The sequence below is a fragment of the Hirundo rustica genome, chromosome 1 (genome assembly GCF_015227805.2).
Source record: "Hirundo rustica isolate bHirRus1 chromosome 1, bHirRus1.pri.v3, whole genome shotgun sequence".
NCBI lineage: Eukaryota > Metazoa > Chordata > Aves > Passeriformes > Hirundinidae > Hirundo > Hirundo rustica.
This window is the reverse complement of record NC_053450.1, coordinates 101,142,726-101,155,284: the sequence shown is the minus strand read 5'-3', so window position 1 is coordinate 101,155,284 and position 12,559 is coordinate 101,142,726. Positions and strand designations below refer to the sequence as shown.

At 39.1% G+C, this 12,559-nt stretch overlaps 1 protein-coding gene across 3 annotated transcripts in view; it reads left to right on the top strand.

The window, feature by feature from the left end:
* The window catches only part of AMPH (amphiphysin), a 123,728-nt gene that overhangs the window by 49,542 nt on the left and 61,627 nt on the right, over positions 1-12,559 (top strand). For all 3 annotated transcript variants that reach the window (XM_040077591.2, XM_040077580.1, XM_040077570.1), the window contains exon 2: positions 4,251-4,331. In XM_040077591.2, the coding sequence (XP_039933525.1) occupies positions 4,251-4,331 (81 nt within the window). The remainder of the gene's footprint in view (positions 1-4,250; positions 4,332-12,559) is intronic.

The following is a 12,559-nucleotide window of genomic DNA, read 5'->3' as shown; positions in this document are numbered from 1 at the left end:
AGCAGTCATATCTTCCGGCCCTGAGTAGTTTTAAACATGTTGGTTATTCTTTAAGAATACTGATGTGTGACTGGGGATGATGTATGTTGGGATGTCTGATGAGGTTAGTTCCTGTCCACCCTGCTGCTGCTCTACAGGAAACTGAGCTGTCCTTGAGGCAGCTTCTGGGTGGCCACAGCTTATATCAAAGAATCAGTTTCAGGATTGGTGGGTTTTGTTTTGTTTTGTTTTTAATTTGTTTTTTTTTCTTTCCTTGAATTGCCATAGTTTTAAAAACTTTTTTAGAAGACAATGGCTAGGCCTGTCAGGGTGGTAGTCTCAGTAAGTAGTATAACACCCTCATTCTTGCCTCAAGACAAGAGTTTTCAGTGTAATCAAGCTTTCTCGAGTTAATCTGTAGATTATTGTACTATATTAGTTTCTTCAGTATATTGCAAGCACTTAACAACATTTGCATTACAATTATTCTAAAATTGCTCAGTTGAATTCAGGATCCTCATAAAACTGAATAAATTATATGGTAAATGAATGCACTTAGAAGACTAAAGGCATATTGTTTAATCTTATATCATCTGAAAGTTTTATTGAAGATGCAGCACTCCCGAACAGAAATATTCTTGATGACATTTAAAAATCACATCAGACACGATTGATGTTCTTACTCAAATTTTGTGTGTTAGTGTAGAATCTGCCACGTTATGTCAGTACCACATTGCCTGGCAATTCCTCTCTACATGTAATGACTTGACAGTATCTTCCATGGTATTAAATTTAGCTTTTACTTCATTCTCCATGTTAATTGGACTTAAATATTTAGTTCATATATTCTCAGCAACATGGTGGATCATCACTGATACTCCTTTTAGATACTTTTAAATATTTTGAAATCTTTTAATGTCATTTTAAGAGGAAGCTTAGTGGTAGCTGAATTAGTTTAATTTTATGAAATGAGGTAGCCTTTATCCTGTTTCATTTTACTAAGGTGAACATGTTCATCAACTATTTTATACAGTCATCAGAAGATTACAAAAACTTGAGTATAGAACATTTATTGAGATTCAGTTTGTGTCCATTTCTTTAGTTTTTGAAATTTATTTTATTGTAAATGATACAGACTGTTCATACACATTGATAGATGTTCTCAAACTTAACCTCAAGTGTTATTTCTCTGTATGGGTATGCTAAAAAAAAGAAATGCTAGCCACTTGCCTGGAGTTCTGGACTCACTCAAGCCCTTCAGCCCACCACATGTTCAAGATCATTGATTCCTCTGGGCTGTTTTGTTTTGTTTTGTTTTGTTTTGTTTTGTTTTGTTTTGTTTTCATGGTTTGTTGTTGTTGTGGGTTTGGTTTGGTTTGGTTTTCCCCTAATAACCTGAATTCAAATCCATATTATGTATTACTTACCACTTGGGCCTAAAATAAAATGTTAGCCACTTAGCGGTCCAGATTTCCATTCTTTAGCATGTTGTAGAGCCCTCCAAGGCTTCTGTGGAACACAGTCCTTCTACCCTTCTCCTGTCCACATGGGCCACCAATAGACTGAGATATTCCTGTTACTAAGGTTAAATCTTATCTAGAAGGGTGGTCAAACTGAGGCTTAAGGTTTAAGGTTAAGCACTTGCAGCTCCTGAGCACAGCCTTCATTTTGCCATTAAGAACCATCAGATGCTTTCCAATAACCTGTATGTTTCAAATCTATTTTCTCTTGTTCTTAAACGTAGTGCTACTTGCCATTTCCTAACCCTAGCCATATACCTAACCGACTTTAACCCAGATATTCCACAGAACAAGATTAAAAAAATGTTTAAAATTTATTTCAGCTGGTCCATGAGGTGGGGGTGGTAGAGTTAGAGTAACCCAAATGTAGGGCCGACAAGCCTTCATCCGGCTTTAGCCCTACTTCAAAAACACCCTATAGGTACTGACCTAACTGAGCAAAAATAAACTATAAACAATAGCCTTCTATTGATGAGAGACTTCGACTTTGATACAGAAGTGCACAAACAAGAGCTGAAAGGTAGGTCAGTTTCTACGACTGTCAGCCTGGCCACTTTTCTGTTTAGACTACCGATAGTAATCTTGTGAATAGGTTGGTTGTAAAAGGCTGAGCTACACATTCAGTAGTCCATGGAGTTATATGGGTGGGATCTAAAAGAACCTGTGAGGAATAGTTTATTTTTGCCCCAGTTTGCTCCACTGCCACTATATGGAATTATGGGGAGGGGATTAGGATTGCTTTTAGCAAAAGAGTAAGTGAACCTCAGTTATCCGTGTACATGGCATGAGTTGCAGGACTTTCATGGGGGTAAGTTTCCTTAGCCTCTGGCTTGGAAGTTTTAGATCCAACTATATGACATATTTATAGTTCTGATTTGGATTGGGAAAATTGAGAAACTATGTTATAAATTATCTGTATTAAGATCAGGACTGGTGTTTATAGAGGCTAAGTTGTAACACTGCATCTTAGTTCAGCTAAATATCTGTATAAAATGGAAAGTTGGAGATAGAATAAAAAATCCTCAAACCATAGGAACTAGGTGCTACAGGAGATTTTTTCCTTCTGAGCCTTGCACTATTAGGCCTGAGTGCACATTTGATATGGAAGAAAGAGTCTATCATGACAACTTGTGATGCTGTAGTTTGTTTATCTATGTTTTGAATGTTGATACTACAGTTAACATGCTTCTTGCTTCAAACATGGTTTGACTGTAATGCCATGATCAGGAGGCTTACCTGGCAGACACCTCTTTGAAAAGAAAATGTTGGGTTTTCAGAAAGCCCCCTGGTGCAGATCAAAGCCATGCCACAGCTGGGGATAGACTGTTTGGCTCATTGGTGACAAGGAGCAGTGTGAAGGCCTGTGATGATTCCAAATGTTAAATTAAATAATTACTCTTTAAAATTCTCTGTGATACTTATTTTATGAAGAGGTTGGTGATGAGAGTGTATGAGATTTTTGGGACTAGTTAACTGTCTTAAAAGCAACCAAAAATGCCCACATATGCCAGAAAATGAACATAGCTATTGGCAGCAAAAGGCTGGTCTGTGTCTTTTATTTTTTTTTCCTCTGATGTCATTCTTTCTGTCTTTCTGCTGTAATTCCTCTTACATGCCATGTCCACAGGTAGCGTTGCATCAACTTCATTATTATCTTGACCTCTGGTTTCCACAGTAGCAATGCTCACCACCCTTTTGTGCAGCCTGATTTTGTGCTGTGAGGCTGGCTGGGTTTGGGGGAAGAAGGTGGTCCAAGAAAGAATATGGTAGTACTGGAGCTGTACATTCTTTGTTTTGAGAAGAACTGGTTATAATGTTTATATGCTTATTCGTAGTATCTGCTAATTGCTATTATTACAATTTTGTGGGGCTTCTGGGTTTTGTTTTGGTTTAGTTTTAGTTTGTTTGGTTTTGTTATTAACTGTGCAAATAGATAGTTTGGTCAATTTGTAGTGGGAGAGCAATCTGAACATCAATCTATGGAATAGTTCATTCCCACAAGCAAGTACTCTATAAAGATTTGGGGGTTGCTTTACAAGTAGGGTGAAACCTATTTGTAGTTATGCCTAAGACTTCAGTATTATAATGAACAGATAGCAATGAGATTAAATAATAGAATGTATATACTGTGGTTAAATACAGTATAAAGTGTAGCTGTGTCAAATTACTTTTGAGATTGCTGATTGAATAGCCCTTATTGCTGAATTATTGTCTAGTGGATGACAATCTACTTATGAATTTAATGACGGAAGCAAAATGAACGCCATGTTCTAAATAAGCATCAGCCTTATAGTTCTTTAACTTTCATGACTTTATGTTGAAAATCATGCAGATAAGAATAATGTTAATACTGTTCGATGTAATGAGAAGAAAAACCTAATGAGGTTTTTTTTCTTTCTTTGTCTGAACTGGAGGACAACTTGTAGTGCCAGCAGAATTCTCTCATTCTTTCTTGCTTTGAAACCATGGGATTCTCTGCTAAAAGAAAATTCGCTTCACTAAAAAACAACAAGCAACATTCCTCCAAGGACTCCATACTTGGAAGTATATTCACATACACACATACACACCCTGTACTCCTGGCTTTTTTTTTTTTTTTTTTTTTTTTTTTTTTTTTTTTTTTTTTTTTTTTTTTTTTTTTTTTTTTTTTTTTTTTTTTTTTTTTTTTTTTTCCCTTCCCCAAGAGCAGAAGTGTTGAAAGAAGCAGTGCTTGTCATAAATATTAAATTATTTCTTTTCCTTTCACTATAGGTACTTCAAAAACTAGGAAAAGCAGATGAAACTAAAGATGAACAGTTTGAAGAATATGTTCAAAATTTCAAACGGCAAGAGGTCAGTTGCTTTTTCAGGTTTTTTTTAATTGTGTCTTAAGAATGCAAGATACTCAACTTGCTAATTTTGAAGAAGGTGTTTCAGGGGAACAGGTAAGATTCTATTCTTTTGGGAGGTACAATATTTTGTTCTGCAGCTTTCAAAAGGAGGTAACAGTTGCATTTGTGCATGCAGAGTGCTAAAATATGGGCTGAAAATAAAAGGACATTTGTAGTCTTATGTAACATCATCATGCTTGAACCACTTGAGATCAGAGTTACAGTACATTTTCACCAGGATAGAACCTGACCTCAAATAAATGCAGCTTTGTGGTCTCCTTCTTACAAAGAAGTATTTCCATGGTTTAATTTTGTGGATTACTTTCATTGGTGCTATATAATAATACTGGATTTATAAGAGTGAGTAGATTAATAGTTTTGAGCTGAACATGTATTGTAAAGCTGCCTGTGAGTGCTGCGGTCTGTGGTGGCAGTGCTGATGAAGCATAACTATGCAGCAGCGCTCAATTACTCTTAGCGTTAAAAACACAACACAGGAAAGCAAAGATGCTCCAAGAAGTTTATCATTGACTCCCAATGCAATCCTAAATTCTAACCCAAATTAATTGTTTCTTTGTTGGACAGACTTTTTGGATCTTAGGTGATGAATTGCAATTTTATATATAGTACCTTTCTAGTACAAATTAATGCCTACCATGAACTGTGGTAATACCACCAAGAAAACAGTCTCATTACAGAAATATGAACTGATGTATCTGTTGTCTTTGTGAGCTGCTTTTTAGAGCTCCTACAGAAAGGAACTGCAGAGTGAGAACTACTCCTACACATTCTACACAATGTAAAATGTGGCTTATGTCAGTGTTTGCAGTTTCTGCACTGAATCTGTCCTGCTGATAGAAACTTTCCTATTGGAATAGGAATAGCACTTTCCTCCTTTCTATGTAAACACAAAGCCTGCATCCTGACTGCTAGAATGCTTAGACTGCTCTTTCACATCTTCTTGTCATTTAGCCTTTATTTTCCTGTTAGTGTAGAAGAGAGGGAGGTTTCAAGAGCAACTGAGCTTTCCTCCTCACCAAAGAGAAAAATACTGGGAAGTGAAAGAATCTGTTTCTCTGAGAAGGGTAGTTCCCTCCCCAAATCTCTTGAGGTCAGAAAGATGGTGGGATTTAATAGAAGTTTGGAAACCCTGCAGAGCTATTATATTTTTCATTTTCTTCCCTTTCTACTTTTCCCAGTCTTCTTGATTTGACTTTTTGATTATCTGATGTTGCTTATCCTTGTTGTCCATATCCCAGCTGTTTGCACAGCTAGTAACTGTGTTTGTAGAAATAAGATACATCTCTGAGGGGTTTCTTTAGTGTAGGAGCAAATGGAGCATCCCCATGAAGAAACAGAATTTGTGGTACTTTCTTCTTTTAGTTCAAAAATCTGAGACAGAGGAAGAGGGGAAAAGAGAAAAAGTCCTTTTAAGCAAAATGATGTCTCAAGTATTGTTTTTTTTCTGTCCTTTGCCAAGATGGTGATTTTAAGCTGAAAATCTTGCTTAGGGCTAAGAAGGATATTAGCACGCCTTTCTTTTTATTTCTTTGATGTATGTAGAGGCAGTAATAAACAGTAAAGGACTCTGCAGGAACTGCATGATGCTAAATCCTAAATGCAAATGTGAGTTGGGACCAGAGAGGGAATTGGGTAGGGAGGAGTGACTGCAAAGGGAGCTACTACAACTATCATGATGGTCACATGCAGATTAGGCTCAGTCCACTGACACACCAAATGAGAGAGACTGTATATTTACTGAACTGGTCACACGTGCTTACTGTGCTTTCAGGGAGTTCTGTTGTGCTCAATTCTTCAAATACAAGGGGGAAAATGCTGCAAAAGCACTGTTTCTGCCATGTTCACCAATAAGAAACATATAAATAGTTTAATTTTTTTACGTTTCATCCATGCTTTGATCTACAATTTATTAGCAATGCAAAGGTATGAAGCATTACAATGTGCATCTAAATTATCATTCTTACTGATTAATGCCATGCAGAACTGCTGTCTTCTGTGAAATCAGCCAGCCATTTCTTCTTGGTTTACATTCAGTCCTGCTTTCAAGTTCATTCTGCAATTCTAGAGGTTTTAGATAAAGAAAAGTCAAATTCTAGCTATTAAAGGCAGTCTGGTGGATTTATCCCTGTGCTGTGGTTCACCAAACTGTTGATGTGGGCCATTCAGGAGGCTTGCAAGAACAACCAACCCTGTTAGAGGCTGTCCCATTTTTTTCAGTTCCCTCCAGGATTATTTGTCCTTATGGTGGTCATTGACCTAACAAGGCCATGGCAGAGGAAGTTTGAGAGCTTTGCTTTGTTTCTTGCAATGTCACTTGGCAATGATTTGTCTGTTCCCTGGCCATGTCACCTACCCACAGTTCATTCTGAGGAACACTATCACTTCAGTTCTATGTCTCCTTGCAAGCTCTTTGTCGCAGGTGATGCTATGTGTGCCCTGGGGATCCTGGTAAGCTGAAAGCTGTGAAAATGGCCTGTTTATCTTGTTTGCCTGCATTATTGAGCCTGCAACAACCCTTGAGAGGTCAACTAACCTTAAGTGTAGAAAATTTTTTTTTATTACTACACTCCAAAGATAATAAATGAGGACTCCCAGTTCAGCCCACTGAAAGGATAAAGGGAAAAGCATAGGATAAAAGATAAAGGGGAAAGCATTATCCAGGAAACAGAAAACTGAAAACCCGAAATCTTTGCCTGAATAGCAGATTAGATTATGGGCCTGTACCAAGCTCAGAAGAAGGCTATGTGTAAGGTTATGGGCATGTCATGGTTTGATACCGGCCAAACACCAGGCACCTACAAAAGCCACTCACTCAGCCCTCCCCTGCCACAGTTGGGCAGATGAGAGAAAAAATTAATGGAGGCTTCATGAGTTGAGATAAGAACTGGGAGAAAACAATTCAAGGGCAAAACTAGCTCAACGTAGAGGTATAAAGTGAATTTATTACTAGCAGACTCAGAGGAGGATAATGAGAAGTAAAAATTAGCCCTTAAAAAACACCTTTCTTCCCCAACCCCTCTTTCCTTCCCACCAGCAGCATAGAGACAGAGTATGGGGGTTTGGTCAGTTCATCACCCGAGGTTTTCTTCCACTGCTCAAGGAGAGGAATCCTTCCCTACTACATTGTGGGGTCCCTCCCATGGGAGACAGTTCTCCATGAACTTCTCCAGCATGGCTCCAAATCTCATGTGCAGCAGCCCTGCCAAAACTGCTGCAATGTGAGACCCTCCGACAAATAAACAGTCCTAAAACTGCTGCAGCATGGGTCACTGTTCCATGGGGTGCAGTCTTCCAAGGACAGGCTGCTCCAGCCTGGAAGCAGGTGTCCCCTTTCTTCACTGTCTCTCCCACTGGATCACAGCCTCCTCCAGGCATCCACCCACTCCAGCATGAGCATCTCCACGACCTGTGGATGTATCTCTGCATCCCCCATGGATCCCCATAGGCTGTGGGTGCATCTCTTCATCCCCCATGGATCCCCATGGGCTGCAGGGCAACAGCTGCTTCACCATGGTCATCACCATGGCCTGCAGAGGATTCTCAGCTCCAGTGCCTAAAACACCTCCTACTTCCTTCTCTACTGACCTTGGTGTCTCTATGTTGTTTCCCTCACATGTTCTCACCTCCTCCTCTTCTCTGGCTAGCAAAAAACTGTGCATTCATACTTTGTTTTGATTTTCTTCCTAAATATGTTATCACAGAGGTATTACCGCCCTTCTCTAATTGGCCCAGCCTTGGCTAGCAGCATGTCCATTTTCAGAGCCATCAGGGACTGGCTCTGCTGGACACAGTGGAAGCTTCCAACAGTTTCTCACAGAAGCCACCTCTGTGGCCTCTCACTACCAAAAACCAGGCCATTTAAAACCAACATAGTGCAGCAGATCTATCTGGAGAAAACGGTAATCTAGTTTCCTCAGTCATCCATTCCCATCTCTTTCTGAATACAGTTGGATAAGTGCCTCTTCTGGACTTGACAACCCAGAGTTTAATTACCCAGGTGAATCACCATGGAGAAACTGAGTCATCCCATGTCCAGAGACAACAGGGCACAGTTGCTTTTCAGAGCCTTAGGACTTTCTCTGTCAAAACCATTAAGCTCCTGCAGATGATGCCAACAGTAAAAACATTTAGATTTGTAACAATGAATAAAGATGTTTTTCATCTTCCACTTAAGTTGTAAACTGAAAATTGCCACTCTAAATCAAAGCCTGTGGAACAAAGAAAATGTATAAACTCTTATATGACAGTATGACACCGATTTTCATTGTATTGCAAGACATTTCTTGAGATTTAAACATTTATTTTGCACAGCTAATTGTGAATATGCTCAGCCTCTTAATTGACTCTGAAGTTCAGAATGAGAGATAAAAAAGAGAATTTCTGCTTAATTCACTCATTTCTCTTCTGAAATCATCATCAAAGGCCAATGAGGATTTACCCGAAATTTTGTCTGTATTCTGTTTTTAAAGCAATTGCATCTTACATGTTCTTTTTCTTTACAGGAAGTACAGTAGCAACTACCTTTATCCCCATGTATGTTTTAATGACTCACAGGCATTAAGTCACACTTTATTGCCTAAGAGAGCACTATTCTATTTTGTGTAGATGCATACTTACCTCTATTTTTCTACATGTAGTTATGACACTTCTTTTGCTTTACATACTACAGTTAAATATATATTTTAGTGCTTAAACCCATAAATATTATGTACTGTATATGTACACAGAGAAGATACAGCAGTTGCTACTGCTAAAGCAGCTTCTCATGTCATGTTGTCAGAAATAAAGCAAAATGTCAAAAGCTGTTGTTGCTAGTCTATAGAATTAGGTGAAAATTAAGAGCTTCTTTTAACTGTTGTTGAGCGATCAGAATCTGCTTCTGGGGACTTTTACTTAATGTGCACCTAATAGTAAGATCTGCTCGTTGGGTGTAATTGTTATGGCTCCTGAAAAGGCTTATCCTGTCCAAATCTTCTTTCATACAGGCATGCTTGGCTGCCTTACAGCTATGTCATGACATTGTTTAAAAGTTGGTTTGTGAGACAATTAACATTTTTTGAAGTGTTCTTTTTGCATCAGCTGTGCCAATGACTTTTTAAAACTTATTCATGAATTAAGATACCCAAGATGAGATTCATCACCTACACATAGGTGCCAGATGTGCCTCACAGTGGCCTCACCTGGCTCCCAGACATTGCATATGAAAAAGACATATGGCTTTGACCACAATCCTGTATAATACCTGCTGTTTTGAATACCATGTGTCATCTCCAGCTGCAACAGACACATGTGTTTTGGTAGCTGAACCTTGTGCCTAGAGGGTGATCCAGTTCCAGATTGCAACATCTGAATGTGAGTGTCTGTGTTTCCAGGAGTTGGGTATTCCCTTGATGCATGTGCTGAACTGGACAGCAGGGTTTGGGAGAGCAACACAAAACCCCATCAGTTTCATGGGGGCGTCTGTGGGCCTTAATGTCTCTGATCAGCCCTTTCTGGGTCCCCTAAACCTGCATGGACCCAGGAGTCCCATTTTAGCATAAGATATACCATAGACTCATTCCCATGCCAAGGGAACCCATGTTTCAGCTGTATCTCCTGCTGCTCCCATTTGGATCTCTCAGACAAACCTGGACCTGGTTCAAACCTTCATGAGGTTGCGGGTTATCAGTGAAACCACTTAGCAATCACTGTCTCTGCCCACCTGTCCCAGACCCTACAGGATGGCACCCATGAGTGAGGGCATAGCCTCTACTGGAGTCACTTGTGGTTCCTGGTATAACCCCACCAACTGTGAGGGTTCTGGGTTAGTTGTGTAAGTGTTGGCATCTGTTGCCACTTGCAAGGCCTTAGTGTCCTGCCTGGTTTCCAGCTGCTGTTCAGAACAGCTAGTAGGTCTCTAAGAACGAATTGTGTTTGCTGATTGTGGCTGTATCACAAACAGCATTAGCAAACTATACTGGACTGAATGGTTTTGACTACCCGATTTTCTGAATTGCCCTCCTGACTCCAGTGGTTGCTCTTAAGAGATCTACACTGGTTCTATGACAAGGAGATATAACCAACTCATGTAGACAGTGATGTCTTAATCTAGAGTTGGATGAAGGACATGATTAAGAAAGGGAGCTTCAATGTGTATTACAAGTAATAACATTAAATTCAATCTGTGTTTTGCAAAATCTTATTTTCTCTAGGAATTATCAATTATCTCATATCTATATGACCATCTTTAAACCTATCTTATGTTCACCATTTAGACCCCCCTCATCTTACAGGTCTTGTATATGGTCTTGAGATGGATTAAAGAATCTGGGCTGTAAACAAAAAGCGTGAACTTTAAAATTATTCTGAATGGGTGACACTCTTTCTCCTTAGTTGATACTTAGATTTTCTTGATGGTCTGTAGAATCTAATATTAAAGTGCAGGGGATTCTTGGTACTTGTTAAGCTGCAACTATTATGTGTTCAGTACAGTTCTGTCCATACAAGACTCCTTTGCTAAATAAAAGTGATACCAAGTGTCTCTGGTAGATATTCCAAAGTAAACCTGACATAGGAAAACACAATCTAGGCTAGAGGGGGGGAGAGCTTTTTTCTGTGAGCCAACAAGTGTTTACATTCAGGGGGACTGAGTCTGACAAGCATTTGGGGTAAACCAGGAGTGTACTTCAGATAATCGATGAACCCTAAGCTAAATATGCTCTATACAATGTATATATACAATCTATACAAAGGTACAAATCTATACAAATCTATATATTTTGAGACCATCAGAGGGATTGCTCTGCTGATTCCATTCCATCCTGAAATGTGTATTTAATAATTCTCTTATGTCTTGTGCTGGCTTGAAAGCAAAACCAACTAGAGACTCCAAGTCAGAAAAAACAATTTAATAGGAGGAAAAAAAGGTAAAATAAATAAATGCAGTAGTATGAAAGATCCCTGACAGAGTCAGAATACAACCGATACCCTGTGGTGGTGGTAGCAGTCTAGATGAAGTGGTCTTGTTAAAGCAGTGATCCCGTAGAAAGGTCTGGTAGCTCTTGTCCTCTGTGAATCAAGTGGGTAAGGCTGCCTGTGCTGTCCCAAATCCCAGTTTATATCCAGGTGGGAATGCCTGGCTCCTCCTCCTGGGTGGAGCATCTCACAGTGGGCTGATATCATTCTATGAGTCTTGCAATGGGTCCTTGATTACCCATGAAACAGAGATAGCTCCTGGAGGGAGTTATCTATGAGTCATGCAGCAGGGCATTGATGGGCCATTAACAGATGATAGTCTGGAGGGAGGGGGCAAGGGAAACACTGCCCCACCTAGTTTCAACAGCTCATGTAGATGGTGATAGAATACATACTTTGGGCACATCTTACATTGTAACCTAGGACATGTCTTAATGTCCATTTTTCCCAAGACAAGAAGAAATATAATGTACCATTAAATCTCATCTCAACCTCATTAATTTCCAATCAGGCAAGATATTCAGGAAGGTGAGGCCCTCTGTTTTATGCTACAAAATTATCTCTGTATGGACAGCCCAGATGCATTTCAACTGATTCCTCAGTAAAAAAGAGAGACCAGCTGATGCAATGTTTTTCTTTTTTGATTCTGAGCATTGATTGCTCCAAATCCAGAGTCCAAACCATTTTCACACTGTACGAGTTTTGATTGTCCCTTGGATATAAACTATTTTGCCTCTGCAGCTTTAGTAACTGTACTAATTGTGTTCTCCCTAGTGCAGTTGAATGTTCAAAGTTATCACTAGCTATTTTTAAAGGAGACCTGTATATGTTTCTTGAGGACCCCTTTGGGATAAATGGCCATGGGGATAGTTAACATAGCTCAGCTATGTTAAGAGATTTAAGACATGGACTGAACATGATGCAGTTCACAACAAACAGTTCTGGACAGTTTTCTACCTGCTCTGTTAATACATAGCTTATGTACATTATTTACAAATGTAATTATGGGTATGCAGCTGTAGGCATAGAGGCACAAGTAGGTGTTCAGAAAGTCTAGTTTGAAATGAAATATATATAGATTACTTTTAGTCATAGAACTTGTAGATTCTTGCTTCCTCTGGAGACCGCAATTTTTAATTAAAACCATTATTCTGGGCCCTACTTTGAGGACATGAGTATATTTAAAGGATGATGTAGTACTGTGAAGGGTAGAAT